The sequence below is a fragment of the Sinocyclocheilus anshuiensis genome, unplaced genomic scaffold (assembly GCF_001515605.1).
Source record: "Sinocyclocheilus anshuiensis isolate Anshui unplaced genomic scaffold, SAMN03320099.WGS_v1.1 scaffold1239, whole genome shotgun sequence".
NCBI classification, from domain to species: domain Eukaryota; kingdom Metazoa; phylum Chordata; class Actinopteri; order Cypriniformes; family Cyprinidae; genus Sinocyclocheilus; species Sinocyclocheilus anshuiensis.
In genome coordinates this window covers 1,426,487-1,451,612 of record NW_015540949.1, presented here as the reverse complement: position 1 = coordinate 1,451,612, position 25,126 = coordinate 1,426,487, and the positions used below count along the sequence as shown (strand labels likewise).

Below are 25,126 nucleotides of genomic sequence, written 5' to 3'. Positions count from 1 at the left end.
GTGTAGTACGGTGTACATTTTAGGACATCCTCAGACCTCAGTCATTAAATGAAAAGGCGTCATGCCTCAGACTAAAAGGCTTCAGTCATTGGACAAAACGGCATCGCGCCTCAGACTGAAAAGCTTCAGGTCTCAGGAAAAACGACGTCAGGTGTCAGGTCTCATACAATTAGGCATCAGACGAAACGGACTCAGACAAAAAGGCATCAGACGAAACGGACTCAGGTGGAGTGTCGTGTTGCCCCGCCCCATGTGACGTCACGTACGCGGTTCAGAGGATGTGGTATGGAACGGTTGATGGATGGCAAAAGGAGGTAAGCCGCATCTGATATATTATATTTTAACAGTTGTATTTAAATGTTAAACTAATTAAGTTATATACAGAAAAGAACATGCATTTCGAGAGTCTTGTGTGCATGTTTAAAAAGTTAGTTAGCCATATTGCAACTAGCCAGCTTTTATGTTGGCAAACTGTAGTAAAGTTACCCTTACGAAAAATAACCATGGTTTTACTACAAAAAAAAATAAATAATAATAATAACCTGGTTGCTATAGTTAAACCATGGTAGGCCTATCCACAGATTAACCATGGTTTTGCTACTCTAACCATAGTTTAACCATGGTATGGTTTTGCTACTCTAGCCAAGTTTAACCATGGTATTTGTAGTAAAACTGTGGTTATATAAATGGTAATCATTACACTAAAAAAACATGTTACTACACTTTTACTATAATAAAACCATGGTCAGTTTACGTCAAGGTAAAGCGAATTCTTTCGAGCTATTAGATTGAAATCTTAGACTAATTATAATATACCTGTATATTATTAGAGTCTAACACTAGGAGTTGTTGAATTAAATGTTTTTGTAAAAACAATGGTTCTGTCTTATAACTAAATATATATTTGTTTGTTTCAGTCAATCAAGAATGGATACAGAGATAAGTATCCTGCATTTAAGATGGCTTATATTATAAATGTATTGTTATATGTGTTAGCTTGTAATACTATCATGTTCTGTTTGCTAAACTACTGAATGAATGTTGAAACTTTCTACAGAATTAAAAAAAAACTTCACGTTAATGTGCCTTAACTTATTTAGATGAAACGATAAAGTTGCTATTTGACAATGGCTTCAAACAAAGAGAAATGTGCTCTTTTCTTGCCGCTTCTGGATACAAAATCAGGTAATCATTCAGCTTAGTTAAATTGGTAACACTTACTATGAAGCCCATATTTTTAACACATTATAAGGGTATTCTTAAGGCATTATAATGAATGCACAATGCATTATAAAAAACTTATTATATGTTGTTTCATCTCATAAATAATCATAACAACAATTATAATACATTATAAAACTTACTTATTTGTGGTTATAACTTTTATGAGTATGATTATGTATAACACGCAATAAACACCATGTTAAATCCACGTAATTTATAATGGATTATACGTCTTATATCTTGACATTATTTATTTAAGATCTGTACAGTAACTTACTGTCTTATTGATATTACAATAAATATAGTTAAAATCAAATGTGCCATATTACACATTCATCTGATCAGATATCTGATCTTATGGCTGTTTAAGAAAAAATATTATTTTTATTTTCATTATTATTGTTGTCGTTGTTGTTGTTATTTATAAGTGGTATTTGTCTGCTTTAAATAAAGTAACAAGTTAACAATGGCAAGATATGGGACTTATAATACATTATAACTATGGGAAATATAAACCATTGTAAGTTAAGTGGATGCATTGTGTTCATTGTGTATTATAAATCACAATCTTAAAAGCTATAACCACAAATATAAGTATAGTAATAAGTACATATTATAATGCATTAAAACTGTTGTTATGATTACTCATGAGATGCACACACACTGTGAACACACACCCGGAGCAGTGGGCAGCCACTTTTTGCTGTGGGTTCAGTGTCTTGCTCAAGGGGACCACTGTTGTGGGTAATGCGGGTGGAAGAAAGTGCTGGTCATTCACACCCCCAACCTACATTTCCTGCCGGTGCTGAGACTCAAACCCACAACTTTCAGGCTACAAGCCTGACTCTCTAACCATTAGGCCACGACTACCCATAAACCTGCAAGCAAAGGAATGTTCCAGGTCAATTTGGGAAACCAGACCTTCCCTTTACTTCCCCACCCGAAGGTACCTGTTTCAAGAATTCAGAAAAATATCAGAGGCTATTCTGCAAAATACAAACTTTCCATCATCACCAGATGGGTCTTTGGCGGCTTACCTCATGTTGGTGGATAAATTCACCACAGTCCTTCAAACAAGAGGCATTCCCATTCCATCCACATTTGCAGAGGCAAATGAAATATACCAGCTGCTGGCCAATGAGACAGGGACTTTTTAACTGCTTATCCAACTAAATAAATCCATATAAAGGGACCAAATTATTAAAAAAGTGCTACAAATGAAGATGCAAAACATGTTTAATGATGTGAACATACATTGAAACAAATAATAAAACATACCAGCAGTGTTAGACAGAGAGAAGGGCTGTGATTATAATGTTAACATTTTACCAACATTGGTATTTGTACTACAAACTGAAAATGACAAGAAATGTTACACTGTCCATGTGATAATCCGTAACATTTACCATTCATAACCATGACGGCTCTTTAAATCTGGCCCCTCCACTGTTTTTAGGTAGAGCACCACAGAGGAAGCTTCAGGTCTTGATGCTGCATCATAGTGTAACATTGTACCAATAAACTGGTACTTGTCTCTCAGATGTTGTAAAGCTTGTGGTGGCACCTTTTTGGCCATTAGACTGCACAACTCTCTTTGGTTTTTCACTGTCCATGTCACTGATTTTGTGAAAATCTACAGGTATGTTGCTCCCAGAGACCAGATGTCAGAACTACTGGAAGCCTGTTCAAATTCAGCTAGACACTCTGGGGCCATATAAAGAAAGGTTCCACCCATTGGCCCTATTCCTCCTCCAGTAAGTCTGCTTCCTTGTTGTAGTACAACCGTGTCTCTGATGTTGGCAAGGCCCCAGTCTGTCAGTACAGCCTTTTTTTAGAAATGGTCGATCTGTTTAAAGTATCAAAATAGGTTTTAAATCATTAAATGTATATGTTTTTACACATACTTACTGATTAACTAGAAAAAAGTCTTACCAAAACATTGGCTGGCTTTAAATCTTGATGGATGACATTTTTTGAATGGATGTACTCAATGGCCATCGAGATGTCGAGGGCAACAAAATAACTGTCATCTCCTTCAAGCTAAAAAAAATAAATAAAAATACAAATTTGAATAACAGACTTATGAAAGAGTTTAAAAGAGTCATATTTCACCAAAGAGAGAGATATACACACAACACAGCATAATCTTCACAAAAAAACAAAACAAAACATAAGTTCAAACTACCACATACACAGCAAGAGACAATTTTGTTAATGTTATGTTGCCTGATTTGCTTTACTAATTGAAAACAATAACACGTGTAAAGTTGTCATTATATTTAGAAATAATTGTTGCCTACTGATGTAGGCATGAAAAAGATTGTGAAGATTACTAACTGCTACTTTTTATTGGTAACACAATAAGGTCACTTGTTAACATTAGTTAATGTATTAACTAACATGAACTAACAATGAACAATACATTTCCAATAGTTCACAGTGCATTAACGTTAACAAATACAACTTTTGATATTAATAATGCATTAGTACATGTTGAAATTAACATTAAGATCTATAAATGCTGTAGAAGTATTGTTCATTCTTAGTTCGTTAACTACTACAGTTATCTACTATTAACTAATGAACCTTATTGTTAAGTGTTACCTTTTAATTAATAAAAGAATAAGGTAACAGAGTGTGGATCTCCCTCTTATATTTTGTATATATTTAAGTATTAGCTATTAAATGTTAAGACAATTTTTCACAAATGTTACATGAAAAATATGATTTTTTTTTTTACCTTAACACAAGAATGGTCATTGTGTAGTGCATCCTCCAGGGTTGTGCCGTGTATATACTCATTGGCCAGCAGGAAGGCGTTGTCAGTGCGGGCTGCAGCCATGAGTCGAACAATATTGGGATGGCTCAGTCGGCTATAAAACACAATGAAATGTTACAGGCATTTAGCAAATTATCAAGTAAAACTTAAATGACAACAATATAACTAGCACACAGTAGAAATGCACTGTTGTTATTAACAACTGTTCAATTCTCCCCAACTGTTAATATTAATATAAGATCAAATTAAAATTTATGTTTAATTATTAGATAGAATTAATGATGATTAATCTTACAGTGAGACCAGAATCTCGTGCTGGATGTCTTGGTCTGGAAGTCCTGCGGTGCCATAGAGAATCTTTTTAATGGCAGCAGGGGTGCCCTGAAAGTAGCCTCTATACACTCTTCCAAATGCACCTTCACCCAGCAGGTTCTCTTCTTTGTAATGGATTTGCGACTCGTCCACATATGGTAGGTGCGGAACATATACTATATTTAATAAAGCTGAGATTGGAAAAAAAATGCTATTATTTTATGCATTTAAAGAATATAACCACTTTAATCCTAATTAACAAAAAATATTGTAAACTTATGTGTCTTGGTAGGCAATATTACTTACATGATGGTAATATGGTTACAACATTGGACAAAACACTGGATTTTGTGGACATCCATATTTTTCTGCAGATCCCCACTTCACCTTCACCAATTCCTGAGAAAAGAAGGGATACATAGGTGTTACATAAATAAAGGAACACATACTAAACAATATAATTAATGAGCAACTGTTATGTATTACAAAACATACACGGGGCTTAAAATGTGCTATCAAAACTTATGGTACATACGTGATATTGAGCTGCTTTCATCAAGGCAAATGACATCTGTAGATACAACATGCAATTGGTACTGTATTAGCACAAGAGCAAGTTTATAACACACACATGCTATGTAATTTCAATATTACAATACCCATTTCTCTGCGTCCAATGTAAAATGTTCGCTTCCAGACGTTTGGGATCTCTGCCACGGATCCAAATTCCTGATGGAACTGTTCCTTCGTCCACCTCGTCCCATCTGCTTGGCAGAGAGTAAACACACTCCCCTCTCTCTCGTCTGACCAAAATGTCTCCTGGCCAAGTTTTAGGAGCTCATCATACCCCTCAGTGCCTGTGACAATTATCCGTGGTGGGGCCTCTTCAAGGATGATTTTTTGATATCTTCCTGGTTTTTTAGCAGTTCTTGGTTTCCACTCCATGGGAGCCATTTTTATCTTGGAACAAGTTGGTCCAAGTGTTGTTAAATCATGTTAAATTGTCCATGTTAAATACAAATTAAAGTAAATTTTGACATACTTTTAATTTTAAGTTTACTATAGTTTTAAGTTTTAGTTTAGTAGTATAGATAGATAGATTATTAGAAAGTATGGAAGCTTAAATGAGTCTAATGGACTTCGGTCTGTTTAGATTTCTGCAGGTCTGACCCAAGTTTGGTGTTTCTAGCTTGAAAGCCCTAGGACTAGTTAGAGTCAGAAAGTTTAGTCTCAGCAAAAGAATAATAATAATTTTAATTAGCATTTCAGTAGTTTGGCTTGAGAAAGCTAACTAATAATAATAAAACGTCTAAGCAGTAGTTCAGTCAGTTGAACTATTTTAAGCAATTATTAAGTCGAATTTCAAGTCTTTTTTTTCAAAATAATCACCCAAGATGTATCTATTAATCATTTTTATCGTTTTCTAACAATTATTTCTTAACCAAATATATTTGTGTCTATAATATTTCAATCTCCCTTTTTTCCCAAAGTAACAGCTATGAACCGAATCCATACGACTGTGAGGAAGAGACCCAAATCCAAGCCTTTTTTCGGCGATCTGCTTCTCCATCCCGAGCAGCGAGTCCAGTCAGTGACTGTGAGCTAGTGTTGTTACGTTTGTGAACGAATCGTTCTTTTTGAACGAATATTTTAGGTGAACGAATCGTTCTCGTTCACGTAATCCATTGATTATATTTCTCGCCTTCACGAGTTCACGGAGTGGATCGGGAAAATTATCTGGATAATATTTTCAGCGATTAACAACATAAATTCTGCTCTGGATCACACAAACCTACTGTATTCTGCTAGAGAGGACTGCGGGTGCAACGCATCATTATTTGGATTACTTTTGGTACTGCTTTTGACATTTTTGCAATAAATAAATGATTGTAATTGCATTTATCTGTCTGTCATGTTTTTCTTATACTGTACAGAAATGTTCAGGCTTATAGGTAGGAGTGGAATTAGCGACTATACATATACATACAACAGGCTACATTGTTACTAAAATGGTTATTTTCCTGCATATTTCGGTCATTTGCGTTTTATATCCTTTTATATTCGCTATAAAATGGGTATGTTAAGGTTTGGAGGTAGGTTAAGGGGTCTAAAAATCTAAATTGCTTATTGATAAAATGAAAAAAAAAATGCATTGATACGAATATCTTAATGATATATAAGATACGTAAATATTTTTACGTTTTTTAGCTAAAAATACGTAGCGATTTGTACGTTTTAAACGTTGAAATACGTATAAATTGTACGTTTTAGCATTAATAAAAACATACAAAAGTGTACGTTTTGTGCTTGTAAATGTTACATGTTAATACCTACGTATAAACATGAGACCAGGCTGGAATTTTCTGCTATGCATAATGACGAATGCATGACAAGGTATCAGACTATTCCTCCATTCTTCAGATTTAGAGGTCTATGCTAATGGGCTCTTCTCATCAGGTCATCCCACAGGTTTTAAATGTTAAATTCAGAATGATGAAAAGGCATGCCATGACCTCTTTAAAAGTTGAAGACTAGGCCCACTTTGCACATATTTACAAAGGGTGACAACATTTCTGTAGGACACTGTACATTTTTGTTGTCTTACCCATGAATGTCTTCGGATTTTTTGTTTTGCTGGTCTCTAGAATGTTAAAGAGAAAAACAAAGTATAGAAGAAAATTAATTAAATGAATATAAGTCTTGCTAATCTGTAAAGATAAAAAACAGAATACCTGATGTTCCTTCTGCACCACGTTCAAGCAATAAATCCTTTACACTGGCATCAAAACCCTTTTGAGTAATCTCATCTACAAATCAGTTGTCTGAGAGTTTTGTACACCTTCAACTTTTCCATATTTCTGTTCTGAAAGACGTTATAATACAATAATGATGTTAGCATATTACCAGTGGTGGAAATTTTTGAGATTCACTGAGGTGTCTATAGTTTGGGGGAAGTGGGGAGTGGGGGTACTTTCAATTATCTTTTAGATCAGGGATGGGCAACTTCAAGAGTGACAAGGACCAGCATTTCTTCTCCTTCAGACCAAGGGGCAAGGTCAGGGCCGTCACTAGTACTACTCAATTTCCTTTTTATTAAGGGAAATCAATGTATGTAATTCGTTTTTAAAGGTTTTATTATTAGGTATTTATTATTTAAATTTGTAACAAACAAATGTACAGAGGTCATATTTTAGATTACTAGCCAACAGAACATTCTCAACACAACCTCAGAGAACAGTTAAAAATGGCTTATTCATAAAATAGTTATTAGAAATGGTATTACAATAATCCCACATATTACCATATATAAAACTATATTAAAGAACATGTATGCATTTGGCAAAAAAGTTTTGTTGACGAAAATTAACCACAGTTTTATACTAGTAAAACTAATACAAGTGCAACTCTGGCGTCACTGGTGTATCTTTCATACTTCTCTTTGTGAGCAGGTGTGTAATTAACATTAAGATCTTAATTAAAATCTTACAATTTACATTAAAATCTTTCCTTTTGTTTCCAAACAAAACAAACATATATAGGTGTCCTTGAACTTTGTAAAAAAAATAATCCGTTTACCGTCTTGACTGAAAAACACGATTTTCAATGTCAATTTTTCTTTTTCTTTTTCTTTATTTTAGTACACTTTCACATTAGGGTGCACTTCTACTACTACTACTACGGGGATCGGCTGGAAACTAGCGACCTCTCCTTGTTGGATTTAGTATTAACATCATAATCTCAACTCAATTTTTCCATTACTTACCGTTTCACGTTTTACAATTGATCATCCAAGTCGTCCAGCGGGCCGTATTTAAAGAAATTGCGGGCCGCCAGTTGCCCATCCCTGTTTTAGATGTATGTACATATAAAAAAAACTGCTATTATCTACAATGACATAAAATAATTACTTATTTTCCTGCCCATATTACTCGCTTTGATTGGCCTAGGGCGAGGTAGCTGATTAACTGACTAATTGTACTGTTTTAAAAATGTTTATATAATACAATCACATTTTAATCAAGCAGCCTAACTGTTAATAGCTCGAAAGAATTCGTTTTAATTTTACTACAGTTTGCCAACATAAAAGCTGGCTTCTGAGTCCGTTTCGTCTGATGCCTTTTTGTCTGAGTCCGTTTCGTCTGATGCCTAATTGTATGAGACCTGACACCTGATGTCGTTTTTCCTGAGAGATGAAGCTTTTCAGTCTGAGGCGCGCGATGCCGTTTTGTCCAATGAATGAAGCCTTTTAGTCCGAGGCATGACGCCTTTTCATTTAATGACTGAGGTCTGAGGATGTCCTAAAATGTACACCGTATCATCGTTTACACTCCCACAAGTTGTTCCAAACCTGTAATAATGTCTTTCATCTGTTGAACATAAAAGAAAATACTTTGAAGAATGTGGGTAACCAAACAGTTTCTGGTCCCCAATGACTCTGATAGCATTTTTTCTCTACTATGGAAGTTACTGAGGACCAGCAGCTGTTTAGTTACCCACATTCTTCAAAGTATCTTCTTTTGTGTTCAACAGAAGAAAGAACTTGCAGGTTTAGAACAACCTGGGTAAATTATGACAGAATTTTAATTTTTGGGTGAACCATACCTTTAAAGTGACAGACACATCTGTGCTTCATAACCCTATTGTTTTATGAAATTTTGGATAGTCTTTTAGAGCTTGATATACATAATTATTATATTTTTAGACATTATTAGACAGATTAATGAATAGATTATAATTAATGTTGGACCCTATTTATTAATTTATAATTTATATTAATCAAAAATATATGCATAATAAATAAGCATATATGTCATATACATTTTGACATTTAAAAAGTTTTACAAAAATGCTAAATTATTTAAAATTTTATGTAGTTCTAATTTAAGCAAATGAATAAAAAAATGAAATAAAAATTAATCTCATCCAGGTAACAGCTGCAGAACTGTAAAAAAAATTATGAATTTACATTCATGAGCATGTTTTCTCATGGTGTATTGTTGAGCTATGAGTTCCTCACTGATTATTTGTGTCCTTCTCTTTTTTTTTTCTCTCCTCCCTTACAACTGAAATTACTCTTCATTAATTTTAAACTCTTGAGATAAGTTAGCTCAGGAACCAGAACATTATTTACTTTAATAAAATATGTTTGCTAAAAATGACAACCACCTAATTAGCCACTCATTTTCTTTGTTCATGCATAGGGCTTTTATTTTGAAGTTACATCATAACGGCTCTCGAAGAAACCCCTTTCTACATGACTTGTTCTTGTTTGTTTTGGCTCCGAATCTACAAGACAAAGAAACAGGATACAGCAAGTTGGTGAGTGAATAATCTTCCTTTTTTTTTTTTTTTTAATAACTAGCCTGTTTCTATTCATTTTTACTACACAGGAATTAATTTAAGATGGTAGATCTAGTAATTGCCATAAATTATTCAAACTCTATGAAATAGCCTATTTCAAAAAGGAAAAGGAATATACTACACTGCCGATTCTGTCATTCATGATTATTATTTAGGAGCCTACACGTTGTAGGCCTAATACAGAATTTCTAAATTGTTATTAGAAGCAGGATTTCAATTTTATTATTATTATTATTATTATTTAATGAACATGGACTGGAAATAGGGTTGTCTAAAATTTACAAGAACGTATGTTGTCACGCAACCATGAGAAAAATAAATGCTCTCCAAATTCTTTAGCAAACTTTTGTTACCCTTTTTCCTTGTTTTGAACATGTTTCTGGTCTGTTAGGCATGTCCACAGTTTCGATTTCCACAGAAAACAGATAGCCTACTACCATTTCTTATAACGTAAAATAACTTACATTACTTAATCTTTCTTTAAATAACGTAATATTTTTTATTGTACATCTAATAGTAATCTAATAGTTTTAGCTGAGATACATGAATTTAACCCTTATCATGAAGAGATACATTGATTTAACCCTTGTCATGAATATCTGAATGTTAATTTGGCTGTTAGGTAGGCTACAAATACAAACATTTTTGTCAACTTCCTGAGCACCGACACCATTTACCCTGGCCTACTGTTTTATTTATTTATTTAGGCTATTTCGTTATTCTTTTGTGTGAGTGTTTTTTTATGTGAGGATGTTTAGTAGGCTAAGGCTAATAATTACCAAAGCAGCTTTTTACCTCATGTAAGTAGGCTACGACCTGTAGAATATGTTGGTAATGCTGATCACAAACTGAATTAGGTAAAAAACAAAACATTAAGCCATTTCCTGTGGGCTATGATATTTGTATTTCCAGCAGGCACTCGAGATGTTAGAATCAAGCGGCAACCTCCCGCTCTCTCTCGTGAAGCCAGCAAGGAAGTGACTTAAACTGTAATTCATCAACTGGCCGGTAGAGGCTGGCTGCAAAAGGGAGTCAATCCCATAGACTCCCCATGTTAAAATGCCCAACTTTACATCAGAAAAAAACATGTTTACAGCCTGGTTCAAAAAATGATTTTGGTCTATATAGCTAATTTTGCCCTTCATGACAACTGTGAGGGGGGTGAATTTTTTTATAACTCATCCGTTTAAATTATATTAAGCCTTAAAGTTCTGCATAATTAAGGGCGTGGCCACTTGAGTGACAGGTGGATTGCCGCTGCTGTCACCACCGTCGAGCTAGGTGGGCGTGGCTTCACCAACCTGCTCCCGCCTCTTTGCCCATTTTCGATTATCCGGGAGTGACGGGCGGTGACGCGCTGCCAAGATGGCGACGGCCGGCTCCGCCCACTTTTGAGCTTCAAAAACGCTCTTCTGAAATCTACGGGTGACGTCGCGGACACTACGTCCATGTTTTTATACAGTCTATGGTTAGAATGCTCAACCGTGTGCGCGTGAGATAACGGCAGAAGGAAAAAGTGCGGAATCTTCCAGATTTTGGCGCTTGCAAGGTGACATTTTTTTTCCGGTGACAACAGCGGCCGTACTTAACAAGAATGAGTTCGAGAATCAAAGTCTTTTTTTTTTTTTACGAATTAGATATTATGAAAATGCTTGAACTGCCGGTACTTTACAAAGCGCAAACATTTCAGTTAACTTTTTGCGTCAGCTCGGGTCATCACAAATAAAAGTTTAATTCTAAATGGTGGCAATTATAATTCAGTTAACGTTAGTTGTTAGTATAGGCCTATGTGCCCTGGGAAATATTAAACAAGAGATGACTCGGATTCATTACTTTTTTCCTATTGTACGTTATGTTGAGTTTAATATGCTTCAACCCGACTCAGTTAATTAGAACTGTTTAATGTATTCTTGGAAAAATGTGCATCTGGACATACATTTTGTCATTTTTAAGTGATTTGGTGATTCGAGGGAAGCTCAAATGTAACTTTACCGGGGACTGTTAGCCTGCAGTTTTGATAGCATGTAAATGAAGACATACCAGTCTCGGCCGTTTTGAGAAGTGATAGATCACAAACATCGTAACAAAGGCTATTTACAGACATCATGAAAACGATGGTGAAAAATAGGCTATTTCTGGAGAACATGCTTGATTGTCATAATTCAGATCTCAGTCTTTTTCTGTTTTAAAAATAACTTTTTTTTTGGTTGACATACAAGAGTTGCCTTGAGTATTTGTCAAAAATATTACATATAAACTGGAGAATGCTAACATGATAAAATATACAACATTTACATTCTTACAGTGCAACAAGTCATCACATTCCCATTTCAGAAGTGATTTCATCTCATAAACAGCTTTTCTCAACCTTGAAAGAATGTTACGTACCAATGACAGAGGACATAGCGAACTATACTATAATGGGCGGCACCTGAAGCTTAAAGAGCTCAAATGGATGCGAATACGGAATGACTACCTCTATAGAACAATCCCAGATCACCCTGAGGATGTGGAATTTCGAGTGTCATACCTTCGGCATAACACTAATCTCCAAGGATTCCTTGGCATCTGGGATTCGGAGGGATTTAAAAAGCCGACACGCAGCCACTCACCAAAACATGATCTGGTATGGTGGAGCCCAGACATTTCCAGAGGTGATATTACTAAAGCTGAGAAGCGATACCTGGATGACCAACACACTGAGACAGAAAAACCTTTCCTGCACAAGTTCACCACTTCCCCTGCCTTTTTGTCATCCTCTCGCATGGGGAACTTCCGTTTCAGCATGTCGATCCATGAGTTGTTGAGAAGTTACAAACAGCAGTTCTGTGCAGGCCAGAAGCCCAACATTCGCATTTTTGAGACTGTGGTCTATAAGCAGGAAGTGATGTATTCTATTGTGATTCATGCGCCTCGTGCATGCAAGCTGTTCTCTAAGTATCCCCTGCTCGAGGATACCCAGGATGCAGTGTGTGGGTTCCATGAAAACACCATTATCTGGCGTCCACAGGCAATGAGTAAAACACACCGTTTCAGGCTGTCTTGTAACATGAAAGCCATTCGGATACCTGTAAAAGCCAGAGAAGAGTACATGTGGGATAACATCGGAGTGGCATTCCATGTTCCACATGGAGAAATCTTCCACTTCAGCAAGGAAATTCTGACTACGAGTCTCAGACTCTGTGAGGGAGCTCAGCCAAAACTTAACACAGAAGAGTTTGTGAAGTGTGAGTTTGACGCCATCAGGCTTTAGAGTAAATATGCCAGAGTATCCATTACCTCCAGCCGGCACTTTTAGGTATTAAAAGTGACAAAATGAGCAGAAAGTTTTTGTAATCACGTATTTAGAAGTATGAAAGGTATGTGGGGGAAATATTTGTTTTTTTACCTGATTGTTTTCTATTCAGAGAATGTATTTGTCCATGCTGCATTAATAAAGCACTGATGCTGAAAAAAAAAAAGATTCTGGCCTCTGACCTGTTTTACATTAATTGTGGCTTTTGATGGAAAGGGAAAGGCAGAATTTATGGTTCTTTATCAGTTTTGCTTTGCTCCCACTGAATACCTCTCTGTTTAGCTCACTCAGCTCACAAAAGCACAGGCATGGAGCTCCTTGGGATGTTTCCAAAGCAACCAACAACACACTGCAATTTTATTTTGATAACATTTGGGTAACCTTGAACCATGTCACATTTTGTAGACTGGTTAATGAAGACTAGTGGTTAATAGTGGGAATGCAGTATGATTTACTTTGCTTTCTTTATTTGTTTTTTTTTTAATGTTAAATGCCTTTTATTCCTCTTTTAATTACATGTATTATGCTGATTAGTTTCTATTATTTTACACTGCATTAAATTCAATATCACTGCCTTTTAAAATCAGTGTTTATCCTTTATTTAGTAAAGTAAATTTAGAATAGAGTGTGTAAATTGATTTAATGAGTGGTTTTTGAATTCTCTTATCACTACTAGAAGTGATATATCTATGCACGTACATACGGTCAAGGAGGCACATATTTTCATGTTAACTGTCATGATGTCTGGTGATCTAAGTGCTGAAGGTCACATGTCAGGGAGGCCTGTCTCAAGTCTCTTTCTTTACAGTTAGTCTCGCATTCCACATAGTCCCACATTCTACTGAAGAAAAGAGTTTTATTGTTAAAACTAATATTGTATATAAGTAATATTGTTCAGACTTCTGTGTGAAAGTTTACCTTATCTCCACTGTTTTGGAAAAATGACATATAACAGCAACTCCAGGAGTGTGTGTGTGTGTGGTTGTGTGTGTGTGTGTGTGTTTCTCTTCTATCTCCCATTCTCTCTATCTTTTGTTATAGGATCCGGACTGACACCAGCAAGGTGGTTGCTGAAACCTCTGAGGAGGGGTCCAAATTCCCTTACAAGAAGATCAAACCTATGGAAATGCTGACTCTGACATGCCTGGCTCATCTTGTACTGTGTAAGAATGGTCTGACCTCTTCATTAGACTGTGCTCTGGAACAGACCCCATGCAATAAAACAATAAATCTCCAAAGCTGCATGCAGAAGAGTTCACAGATCACAGTCAGGTTTTTGCCCTATTTTCTCTGCCCACTTATCTACCAGCCCCCTCTCTCCTCTCTCTCTTTTTTTCCACCTGGGCAAGTCAATGAAAGTTCACCAAAATGCTTATATCTCAGTAATACACAGTTTTAACCCTTTCATGTTTGGTATTATTATTAATGTTCTGGTGTAATTGGAAAGATGGTCTCATTCCCATGTCAGTAGAATAGACAAGAATAAAGGTCTCAAACTATAGATAATTCTGTTCTGTTGATGATGTGCCCCTGCTAAGCTCTCTGGCAAATGTTATATCTTGCCCCAGATAAGATGTGACCGTTCCGGTCACACAAAGAGTGCCTTGCAAAATTTCCATGGAAGTTTTTATTGCTTTGAATTTATAGTTCTCTGTTTTGTTTGGGGTGTTCAAAGAGAGCTGGCAAACTGCTCAAGGAAGCAGATTGCTATGTTTCTCTCTATTGCCAGTATGCTGACAACTTTATTCTCAAAATATATGTTTCAGCTGAAAAAAAAAAAAAATCGTTAGTAACTGTTGGAATTCCCCACGTGATGTGCAGACAGGAGTGGGCCCTGTACTTACTGGATATCATTGCAATAGAATTATTAACAACTCGCATGGTTCGACAACAAGAACATTAGACACCTGAAATGTTGCCTTTAAGTCTGCATGATCATTTGTTCCTTTATTTTATTGTGGGGTCTAAAGTAATGCAAATGTATATACATTGTGTTTACATGTACATAAATATTTGTCTGCTCAATGCCATATCAAACCAGTCAGAATCAATTATCCTACAGAGCCGTTTAATATGACTAAATAATGTAACATAAAATTTGTAACAAATTATATGTTGTGAGAAACATGTAGGGCTGTTTTTTTTTTCATATAAGTAATGAGAGAGCAGTTGCTTTCTGGTCGTTTCACTTAAGGTAAGGTGTTAAAGATGTTCACACAGTTTACAATAAGCATATAAAAAAGTTCCTAACGTCTGGTAGGCGTCGATTTGCTGAGGTGGAACATTATTGGCCAAATTTGGTTTAAAACACTTTGAGTTACTTTATTTGGAAGATTTTGATCAGTTCAAGCTTTCGTTTCTGCTATTGTTCGTTTTTGAATCAGCCAGGAGGCGGGGAACGCGGTGAAAAAAAAAAAACTCCCGCGCTTTCGTTCAGTGTTTCTTTGGGGGCAGAAGAAGTACAGTCTGAAAATAGCGTATCTCTGGTAGCAGGTAACATACTTGTTGTTACGGGGGGGAAATTGTAATGTAGTTTTATATTCACATATTAATGTAATGTATTATTCATGCACGGCTTTGAACGATCGTTTTATCAGTAACGTACCACAGTTTAGCCGTCATTTTTAATATCAAGTAAATGTAAAATCGAAACTCAAAATGTTCGCCATCATTACAATCCCTCAAAAGTGTATTTATGGTAAAAATCATTCATGTAATGTTGACAATGACAGATGATGGCATATTTGTGCGACTGCTAATAATTGTTTGTTTTTAATAAAAGTTAAGTTTGTGGCGCCACCAAGACCATTTTTTAATCCGCCTTTGTCACAACCCTGAGATATACGCTGCGTCCGAAAGCTCTAAAATGCTGCCTTCGGAGGCAGCATTTCAAGGCATGAAGACAGAATACAAATTCTGCTTCACTTCCTGTCTCCGGAGGTACCTTCTTCTGATCGAATTTTGAAGGCAGCACGTTCAAAGTAAACCGTTGCACACAAAAAAAGTGTTATTTCCTCTTTTTGAATGTACACGTGTTTTTCTTCTAAAAAACGTTCAAAAGCAGAGACTGTCAAGGCAATCAGACCACCTGACTAAACCAGCAAACCTAAGTTTTTCATAGTGGATTACATTTTTGTTTTTGCTGGAAATCCTAATAAAACTATACTAGTGAGTTGCTTAGTTAGAGCTGCTATCAGTGGTTTGCAGGGTTGGGAGAGTTACTTTTAAAATATATTCCATTACCATTACAAATTACTTAATTAAAAAAAGTATTCAGTAACGTAATCCAAGTACTACAATATAAAAGTAATGTAATCTGATTACTTTTGGATTACTTCAAGTCAAATATGTAAATAACGTCGAAAAAGCAATATCAAAGTACTTTTATTTAATTATGACTTTAAAATGAAAACGATTAAAAAAGTATTTTAAAACTATTTGAAACTATTAAAAATCGTGTCTTGTTTCACCATCTAGATCAGTGATGGGCAAACTTGGCCCTTCCAGGCCACTTTCCTGCAGAGATTTGATCCAACCCTGATAAAACTCACCTGCCTGGAGCCTTCTAGTAGTCTTGAAGACAATGATTAGCTGGTTCAGGTGTGTTTGATTAGAGTTGGAGCTAAACTCTGAAGGAAAGTGGCCTGGAAGGGCCAGTTTTGCCCACCCCTGATCTAGATATTACAGCCCGGATATATATTTATATAAAAGGCTATGCAGACATCTAGTGGCTATTAGCAGTCATCCCGCGTTTGAGGAGAATAATTGTAGATGGGTGATATTTGCGCACGGTGGCTCACGTGAGTCAACATGAGTGTCAACAGAACCAGCGGCGCTAAATATAGCGTTATTATGTCAAAATACTCATTTATTTAATCTGAAATGAAACAAATGTAATCCTGATGGTATTCCCACTTTTTACAAAATGTAACTGTAATCTGAATACTTTGTTTTTTGATGTACTAGATTTTTGTATCCTGATATACAACGCAATGCCGTTACATGTATTCCGTAACTCCCCAACCTGGTGGTTTACAAGAGGAAAATGCTGAGTGACCTTGTAAAACAGATGATAAGCTAACGTTCATCTTTTTCTCTGTTTCAGAAAGAAAATGAGACGCACAAATAACCGAAATGTTACAGAGACATACTTTGAGGGACAGCATCTGAGTCTTTGGGACCTAAAAGAAATGGAGTTACGGAACGGATACCTGTATAAGAACAACATCCCTGCTTATCCTGAATCTGTGGAGTTCCGTGTACAGAAAGTGTCTCATGTCACTGGAGAAAGTGGTCTTAGGGCTATTTTTCTCGATTCAGGGTTCAGACAGCCACCGGAGCTGGTGGCTAATGATCAGCCCCATTTCCTCTGGTGGGATTTAGCAGTCACGTCTGATGACATATCCTCAGCTGAGGAGCGTTTCCTCACGTCCTTATTCCCTCATCGAAGTTCTGCCCAAGTTCGCAACCAGCCACCCGTCCTTGAGCACTTCACCAGCTCAAAGGCCTTCCAGGAAAAATCTTCCTATGGAAACTTCCGCTTCATCTTTTCACTTAAGGAGCTACTTTGGCTCTATGGTGAGCAGTTCTGTGGTGACCAAAGTCCAGTTCTGCGTGTGTATGAGACTGGGCTCTACCGGCGAGAGATTCTCTATAAGGTTGTAGTGCATCCTCGTGACATAAATCTTTATGACAGTTATCCTCGACTGCCCAATCGGGAGGACGGTGTGTGTGGGTACTATGATGGGGCTTTGTGGTGGTGCTGTCAAGCCCCCTCTGAAACCTACAAGCTGAAGCTTAAGGTGAACAAGTTGAATTGTAGTGTTCATGTGAGCCCCCACAGAGAAGAATACTATTTGTGGGATCATGTGTGTGTAGCTTTCCACATGGAGCCGGGGTGGGTGTTACGTGTGGACCGGAACAGACTGTTTAAAAGGGTGAATGCATGTGAAGTGTCTCAGCCGTGTCTTCTGAGACCTCCGGAGACTCCACTGAGTTTAAAGGAGGCTGAGTGTATACTAGCTGATCTTAAGGCCGAAATGGGCTAGGCTAAAACCACAGACCATGTAGATATTACATTCACAAGGAATTGCAAAGAATAATGATGCTATGCATGCTAGTTAGATCATTTACACCACTTGCCTTCATTAAACAGCTTAAATGCACAGCTAATAAAAATACAAAGCCTTACTTACAAAGCAACACATTTTTTCAGTGCCATATTTTTCAATCAGTGTTTAAACTGTTAAGATATATGTAGATTTTTATATTTCATATATAGTGTAAACTTGGCTACAACATCAAAACACATTCTTAGGGTGATGATGCAAACCTATGCAACAATTATCCTAACTAGTTGCAGCCTGCTGTTTTTGGCTTGTTTGATTAATTATTAATGTGCCTTTGCACTGATCATCATAATTAAAAGGATAGTTCACTAGGGCTGCACGATAAATCGAAATGAAATTGTGAAATCGCTATTAGACAGAAGCTGTGATTGTCATGCGTATCTTTCAGTGAAGCACGGTTCTGTGATCAGCAGTAAATCTCCATCCAAAGGCCAGAGGACACACGACTACGGCAATATATGGTTTATCTGAGTTCTTCTTATTATAATTTTCATGACAATAAAGTATATCTATAATGCAATGCTAATCGACATAGCCTTTATCACTACTTAGAATACTATGAAATACGTTGTGTGCCTATTTCTGTGTAAGAAGCCACATCATCTCACAGAAGGATTTATTTCAAACACTCGGCTGACGTTATGAAGTGAGTTTGGAGTAAAAACATGTTATTAAATGTGGTGTTTTCACGTGCTTTCAGATGGAGCAGCATTTACTTCACAGAGCCGTAGTTCACTGAGAAGCTACGCAAACAGCTGTCATTATCGCAAACGATTTCTTTGATTTCATAATCGTACGATTATTTAGTCTGCATTTTTTTTGTCAGAGAACTACGGATCTGTGTAGTAAATGCTTCTCCATCTGAAAGCAGGTGATGGAGATTTACTACTAATCACAGAACTGGCTTTACTGACAAGATGTGCATGACAATCGCATTAGATTAATCGTGCAGCCCTGTAGTTCACCCAAAAATGAAAATTCTGTCATTAATTACTCACCCTCGTGTCGTTCCAAACCCGTAAAACCTTCGTTCATCTTCGGAACACAAATTAAGATATTTTTGATGAAATCCGAAGGCTGTCTGACCCTTCATAGACAGCAACGCAACTGAAATGTTCCCAGACCCAGAAATGTAGTAAGGACATCGGTAAAACAGTCCATGTGACATCAGTGGTTCAACCATAATTTTATAATGGCAGAACCTTGACTTGGAGGAGAAGAATTGTTGAATAAAGTCGTTATTTTTGTTTTCTTTGCGCACAAAAAGTATTATCGTAGCTTCGTAAAATTACGGTTGAACCACTGATGTCACATGGACTGATTTACCGATGTCCTTACTACCTTTCTGGGCCTGGAAACATTTCAGTTGCGTTGCTGTCTACGGAGGGTCAGAAAGCGCTCAGATTTCATAAAAAATATCTTCATTTGTGTTCAGAAGATGAATGGAGATCTTATGGGTTTGGAACGACATGAGGGTGAGTAATTAATGACAGAATTTTCATTTTTGGGTGAACTATCCCTTTAAGTGAAGAATGGATCACATTTTAGCATTAATGTAGATGCCCAGATAATGATATAGGTTTTTTATAATATAAAATAACTTTTAAGTTTTACATATATGTTCACATTGTATTTACAGCCTCTACCATGTATTGAGTTATTTTTTACAAACTATTAAAAAAATGTTTTTACTTCTAATTTTGTCCACCAGAGGTCTATGTTGGCTAGCTGGTTAAATCGCTTTGTCACATTTTTACTAAAACCTTGCTGATATTTTCTGTCATTATTATTACTTTGATTTTGAACTGTAATTGTTTTTCTTTTAAGTATCTTTTTTTTAAATGTCATATTTTAGCCTAATATACTTAAATCTAATGTCTAATTGCACTAAAATGTCTTTTAGCTGTTTGAATCTGATCTGAATTAACATTGATCAGTGATGTTACTTAATATCAAGTTGGTCTATTGCTAAACGAATAAATATGACTATACCACAGTAGTTGGCTTCCTAGTGTTCATCTGGTTGGTAAGCAAGATTCATACATCCACACTCACATTATTTTGTAACAATGTCCAAACCTTTTTCATTTTCATGTTCCTTTAAATAGTGATAATGATAACAACAGAAATGCATTTAGCAACTGCGTCAAGGCCAGTGGCACACTCTTAATAGAAAATGACTGTAATAACAGATAAAAACAAACCAAATTTTGTGTATAATGTTTTTTATCATTAGGAAAAAAAGCAGGATTTGAGTTTATAATCTTTATTTCAGGTAATAATCTAACCTTTTCATTCAAGGCTTGGTTACAATATTTTAAAAGCTTGTAAGTAAGTGGTTTCAGCTCACTGTTTCCAGCTGAAAGCAGCAATGCCAACACCATATAAGGCCACTTGGCTCATACAGATGATGTCATCACCACAGTCCTGACTGGAGAATCTCCTTTGCCCTGTACAAAGTGTGAGAGAAAGAAAGTGAAGGAGGTGTGGTGAAGAGGAAAGAGAAAGAAGAGAACATACATTTGTAGGTAATGCTAAAATGGACTCAACTGAAGCTTGTCTGTAAGATGTTTCAGTGTGTGGCTTCCAGAGGATGAAAAGCTAGATGCTACTTGGTTTATTGGAAAAACACAAGTGAGAAAGAGAAGAGAAAGAAACGGGTGGGGAAGAAGAGTGAAGCATTGTAACAGCTGCCAGGGACTGTGACAGTGAGGGAACTACTTCACTTAGAGGAGTCTTCTTACCATGGGGAAGTCAGGTAAGTGCACAATCCACTTCTAAATCCCTGTCTCACTTAGCATTTGTGATGTTGTCAAATATATATTTTCTTCAGTCTCTGTCACTGCCATCCTCTGCTGTTGAATGAAGTTTTGTCAGCGCAGGTTGAGTATATGCCAGCTGTATGTGTGTGCTGGGGATTGTTAGCTACTCAATCCTTGCTTTGTTTAAGTGATAGCATCATGTAGTTGGATTTATGCCTTGGCAATAGTGGCAAGCACAACTGTTTGGCAACATTTGTCAAGTCTAAAAGTTGTTGCAAATGGAGCACAGATTTTGAATGTTCAGTCTTCTTTATCAAAACTAAATTATCAAAAGGACTAAAATATATTTTATGTAAATTATAGTTTGCTCAAAACAATTAAATGTAAGTATTATTTTTACTTTTAGCAGAAATACTTTTCGAAATGTTGTTATCAGAAATATAGGCCTACTGAAATTTTATTCTCACAAAGGACCTAAAATCTGACTGAGGGCTGTGTAAATGTTGCATTACTGTGTATCCAACTACAGTATGTTAAAATAAAATCGTCAAATTCACCTATATTCTCTACATTTCAATGCAGAAAAATAAATAAATAAATACATTTGCTTAAAATTAAGATATGCTTCAAGGCTTGTTTTCCCCCGTTTTCCCCACTCAAATGGCATGGTGAGCCAAATGAAGGGACATCAAGGGCCCTGGTTTGGACATCTCTGTTGTCAAACTAGTACTAGCCTTGAGTAATAAATATTTTAGACTGTATGTTTGAGTTTAGCAAAGAGTAGGAAAAAATGCAGCACTTTCTAATCTCTTTCTATTGATTCACTGTTGATATTGCAGCCTCCAGGCTTTTTTGTGAGGAGGTACTGAAGACTCATAATGAGTACAGGAGAAAACATCAAGCCCCACCTTTAAAACTCAGCAGTAAACTGAGCCGTGAAGCAGCACGGTGAGATCTTTTCTTTTATATGCTTGCTCTACTCTTTGCTGTTAATTTCTTATCTTTGACATTGCTTTCGTCTTTACTACAGTTTAATGCTCTTCAATGAATTGTAGATATGCTGAGAGCCTTGCTAGCACCAGGATTCTGAAGCACAGTGTTGAGTCTAGTAGAGGAAACTGTGGAGAAAATTTAGCATGGGCATCTTATGATCAAACGGGTATGAATCCTCTTCTTCTGTTTAAAAATGTCCATCTGAAACACATTTCCATGGATGTAGGAGTACAGACTGCCGTCCTCTTCTCTTTGCAACAGCTGGGACTCATTATGAATGGACTACCTCCATGTTCAGTCTAAAGTTGATTACTAGGTAGATTGGAATGTCTGGCCAGTCTGGGGTGATTTGTAATGTGTCACCAAATGTATAGTGTGTCATGTAAAGCTTCAAGTTGTACCCTGGAATCTCCAGTTGGATTTACTGTAATATTGTAATAATTAAACAACCAGATTGCAAATACACATTCTACAGAATAAGGAATTTGGGATTATTTGAATTTAAACTTCATAATTCCATTTCAAATGAGAATCTCTGTGCATGTTTGTGTGCCGACAGGTAAAGATGTGTCAGATCGCTGGTATAATGAAGTGAACCAGTACAACTTCAACCAGCCAGGATTCTCCTCTGCAAATGGTAAGAGTATTTCCAGCAGTGGCGCTCCTTGAGATCTACTTACCTGCAACGTTTACTTCCAGTTCTTATCAAACACACCTGAACCAGCATCTTAAGGTCTTTATGTGCGGTAATGCTAGACTTTGTACTTCATTCACTCACATTCCATAAGAACCTGACTGACTAAACTGCCCAAAACCTCCCTAAAACCAGTCAAATGACCAGAAACCAGAGCAACTAAAACCTGAATACCAGATTCGCCTGGTTTAGGATGTTCTTTTTAGCAGAGAAAGAATGTAAACATTTATTAACCTCTTGGCTAAGTACTCAGAAAAACAAAATTGAAATCTAAATGGTTTGCAGTGCTTCAGGAAAGTAGAGTGGATGGCATATTTTAAAGTCAGCATGAAATCAACATTTATCCTATTAGCACACATACTAGTCAATTAATGCATGCATGTTAATCCTCAGAAAAATGTGTTTGTCTTTGTAATCTTTAAAATCGGAAAAGTTCCTTATATGATGATGTCAGCTTGACCGCTTGAGCAGAACGTCCTTAAACAGTACCCTCCACATCAGTATTCTGTGGGCTAGAGATGGTGAGGATGTGCACTAAAATCAAGCCCCACCCACTATTTTTTCCTCAGTATCACATTACTAATAAGTTGGTCACAACTTTTGCATTAGTTTAACATTTACTGATGTATTATTTCTAATTTATTTACTTAAAACAGAAGCACTAGTGAGTGACATCCTGTCCTGTTGTGTCATCCGAAATAATTTTGCATTGAACTAAAATTTGCAGGTAGGCCTATGTTGATTTCCATTAACAGGACAGCGCACCGTTTTTATATTCATAACCCGTTTTATAACCAAATATAATACAAACACATACAGCAGATAAGTTTGGCCCAGACAGTGTAATACAATATTCTTCAGTATTTTTTAAAATGTGTAAGATGTGACTCATCCTATTGGAATGAAGCTTTCCAAAGCCCTCCCAGGCACAGGAAATTCCCCATAAAATTAAGCTATGAGAAATCTCTTACAGTGTGATGTCTCTCTTACAGCTGTTAACTCACCCCCTTTAGTTTTTATTCACCTCACCGGTCATCAGCTTCAGCCTGCAGGAAATGAGTAATACTAGCCACCACCTCAAGAGGGCAGAACGCTTTTGATAGAGCAGGGGTGCCCAAACTCGGTCCTGGAGGGCCGGTGTCCTGAAGAGTTTAGCTCCAACCTCAATTAAACACACCTGAACCAGCTAATCAAGCTCTTAATAGGCATACTAGAAACTTGAAGACAGGTGTGTTGAGGCAAGTTGGAGCTAAACTCTGCAGGACACCGGCCCTCCAGGACCGAGTTTGGGCACCCCTGTGATAGAGTCACAATTCTACAGCAGCTGATCCGAATTTTTTTGAAGTGACTGACTGTATAGATTGTGTATATTGTCTGTACTGACTCTAAACCTTTAAATATGTGGTTGGGAATTTAGGAAAGGGTGTTCCTGTAACTCAGTTGGTAGCATATGGTGTTGTCAACATCAAAACTGTGGGTTTGATTCCCAGGGGGTTAACACAAAGTGATGAAATCACCAGTAATTAGCTTTGGATAAGCATTTGCCAAATGCATAAAATGTACTTGAGTCTCTTATTCCACTCAAATGTTTCCACTCGGTCTCTCAGCTTATAAATATTTAACTGAGCACTAACACAAGCGCCACAAGGTTTATGTGTCAAACAAGCATAAACACTTTGTGACAACCACACATCGCTGCAATGCACACCAATGAATGAAAGAATCATTGTTTTGTTCTAGGTCACTTCACTGCAATGGTGTGGAAAAGCTCAACGAAACTTGGTGTTGGTAAAGCTGTGGCCTCAGATGGTTCTACCTTTGTAGTGGCACGTTATTTCCCTGCCGGCAACATTACCAATCAGGGCCACTTCCAGGCCAATGTCCTGCCCCCTAAAAGCTGATCCAAATGTAGCTGGACACAATGAGAACGAAGGTAGGGAGGGGAACTGAAACAGGACGGGGAACAGCTGAAATCGGAGAGACTTTTACCTGGAGGACCAAACACAGTAATTGTTGGCCTTAATACACAAACCTTACTTGAATAAAGAGCTTCTGTCTTTACATTTTTAGGCTTTTATTAACTTGAATATAAAGAGGCTTACAGTAAACTAAATGTTGAAGCTAATGCTAGTTATGCTTTCCATAAAACTAAACTTTCATTGTGGTAAGGTCATTGTGTGCCTGTTTGTGCATGGGTGATGTCAACAAAACAGTATTAGAAATGATTTTTTATGAATAAAGCAAACACGGATATAATCACATACCTCCACTAAAATCAAATGTGAATATTTCTTTTGGATGCAGTATTCATGCTGAATGTGAAAAGACGTGTGTGACCACACAGGACATTTAAATGCATGAGATGTTGCAGAAATAAGTTTTGGTAATGTTCATCCCTTTATATCATAGACTGATCATTCACCATTATTACTTTGGTCATCTTTGTATCTATGTATATTGATATGGATTAAAATTGACCGTGTTCAAATAGTCTATCTGATGTCATTATTGCATTCAAAATGGAGTACAAATATTATCTTTGATTTGTAGTTGCACAACTGTGCACATTCCATGTAA

The 25,126-nt window shown here is 36.6% G+C and overlaps 4 protein-coding genes and 1 long non-coding RNA gene across 8 annotated transcripts; 4 read left to right on the top strand and 1 right to left on the bottom strand.

Annotated features, from left to right (window-relative positions):
• Window positions 1-11: 11 nt before the first annotated feature.
• Window positions 12-1,060, top strand: LOC107689918 (uncharacterized). The gene is made up of 2 exons (XR_001634378.1): window positions 12-314; window positions 918-1,060. It is a non-coding gene; the product is annotated as an uncharacterized LOC107689918 (long non-coding RNA).
• A 1,147-nt stretch (window positions 1,061-2,207) lies between these two features.
• LOC107689902 (protein STRUBBELIG-RECEPTOR FAMILY 8-like) lies at window positions 2,208-4,673 on the bottom strand. Its single transcript, XM_016488081.1, has 5 exons — window positions 4,622-4,673; window positions 4,299-4,506; window positions 3,965-4,097; window positions 3,157-3,264; window positions 2,208-3,070 (listed from the first exon to the last, which is right to left on the bottom strand). The coding sequence occupies exons 1-5, from the start codon at window positions 4,671-4,673 to the stop codon at window positions 3,056-3,058; spliced, it is 516 nt and encodes a 171-aa protein (XP_016343567.1). The 3' UTR covers window positions 2,208-3,055.
• A 4,878-nt stretch (window positions 4,674-9,551) lies between these two features.
• Window positions 9,552-13,096, top strand: LOC107689917 (uncharacterized). Of its 2 annotated transcripts, none has more exons than XM_016488098.1 (2): window positions 9,552-9,634; window positions 11,982-13,096. In XM_016488098.1, the coding sequence occupies exon 2, from the start codon at window positions 12,054-12,056 to the stop codon at window positions 12,927-12,929; it is 876 nt and encodes a 291-aa protein (XP_016343584.1). In that variant the 5' UTR covers window positions 9,552-9,634; window positions 11,982-12,053; the 3' UTR covers window positions 12,930-13,096. The 2 variants fall into 2 exon arrangements, with proteins under 2 accessions (XP_016343584.1, XP_016343585.1); XM_016488099.1 differs by lacking the exon at window positions 9,552-9,634 and adding an exon at window positions 11,149-11,225.
• A 922-nt stretch (window positions 13,097-14,018) lies between these two features.
• Window positions 14,019-18,180, top strand: LOC107689916 (uncharacterized). Of its 2 annotated transcripts, none has more exons than XM_016488096.1 (2): window positions 14,019-14,134; window positions 17,077-18,180. In XM_016488096.1, the coding sequence occupies exons 1-2, from the start codon at window positions 14,112-14,114 to the stop codon at window positions 18,017-18,019; spliced, it is 966 nt and encodes a 321-aa protein (XP_016343582.1). In that variant the 5' UTR covers window positions 14,019-14,111; the 3' UTR covers window positions 18,020-18,180. The 2 variants fall into 2 exon arrangements, with proteins under 2 accessions (XP_016343582.1, XP_016343583.1); XM_016488097.1 differs by lacking the exon at window positions 14,019-14,134 and adding an exon at window positions 15,425-15,464.
• Window positions 18,181-20,504: 2,324 nt separating this feature from the next.
• glipr2l (GLI pathogenesis-related 2, like) lies at window positions 20,505-25,117 on the top strand. Of its 2 annotated transcripts, none has more exons than XM_016488069.1 (6): window positions 20,505-20,584; window positions 20,668-20,858; window positions 21,702-21,810; window positions 21,918-22,021; window positions 22,415-22,492; window positions 24,290-25,117. In XM_016488069.1, the coding sequence occupies exons 2-6, from the start codon at window positions 20,846-20,848 to the stop codon at window positions 24,448-24,450; spliced, it is 465 nt and encodes a 154-aa protein (XP_016343555.1). In that variant the 5' UTR covers window positions 20,505-20,584; window positions 20,668-20,845; the 3' UTR covers window positions 24,451-25,117. The 2 variants fall into 2 exon arrangements, with proteins under 2 accessions (XP_016343555.1, XP_016343556.1); XM_016488070.1 differs by having other exon boundaries at window positions 20,514-20,584; window positions 20,677-20,858.
• The last annotated feature ends 9 nt before the right edge of the window (window positions 25,118-25,126 follow it).

Excerpts from the sequence above, each read along its gene's own strand:
- LOC107689917 (XM_016488098.1), top strand. The coding sequence starts at position 12,054 with ATGTTACGTACCAATGACAGAGGACATAGCGAACTATACTATAATGGG.
- LOC107689916 (XM_016488096.1), top strand. The coding sequence starts at position 14,112 with ATGCCTGGCTCATCTTGTACTGT. Across the intron at positions 14,135-17,076 it reads CCTGGCTCATCTTGTACTGT|AAAGAAAATGAGACGCACAA; the intron begins GTAAGAATGGTC and ends TCTCTGTTTCAG.
- LOC107689902 (XM_016488081.1), bottom strand. The coding sequence starts at position 4,673 with ATGTCCACAAAATCCAGTGTTTTGTCCAATGTTGTAACCATATTACCA. Across the intron at positions 4,098-4,298 it reads CACGAGATTCTGGTCTCACT|CCGACTGAGCCATCCCAATA; the intron begins GTAAGATTAATC and ends TGTGTTTTATAG. Across the intron at positions 3,265-3,964 it reads ATGACCATTCTTGTGTTAAG|CTTGAAGGAGATGACAGTTA; the intron begins GTAAAAAAAAAA and ends TATTTTTTTTAG.
- glipr2l (XM_016488069.1), top strand. Across the intron at positions 21,811-21,917 it reads CTGAGCCGTGAAGCAGCACG|ATATGCTGAGAGCCTTGCTA; the intron begins GTGAGATCTTTT and ends AATGAATTGTAG. Across the intron at positions 22,022-22,414 it reads GGCATCTTATGATCAAACGG|GTAAAGATGTGTCAGATCGC; the intron begins GTATGAATCCTC and ends GTGTGCCGACAG.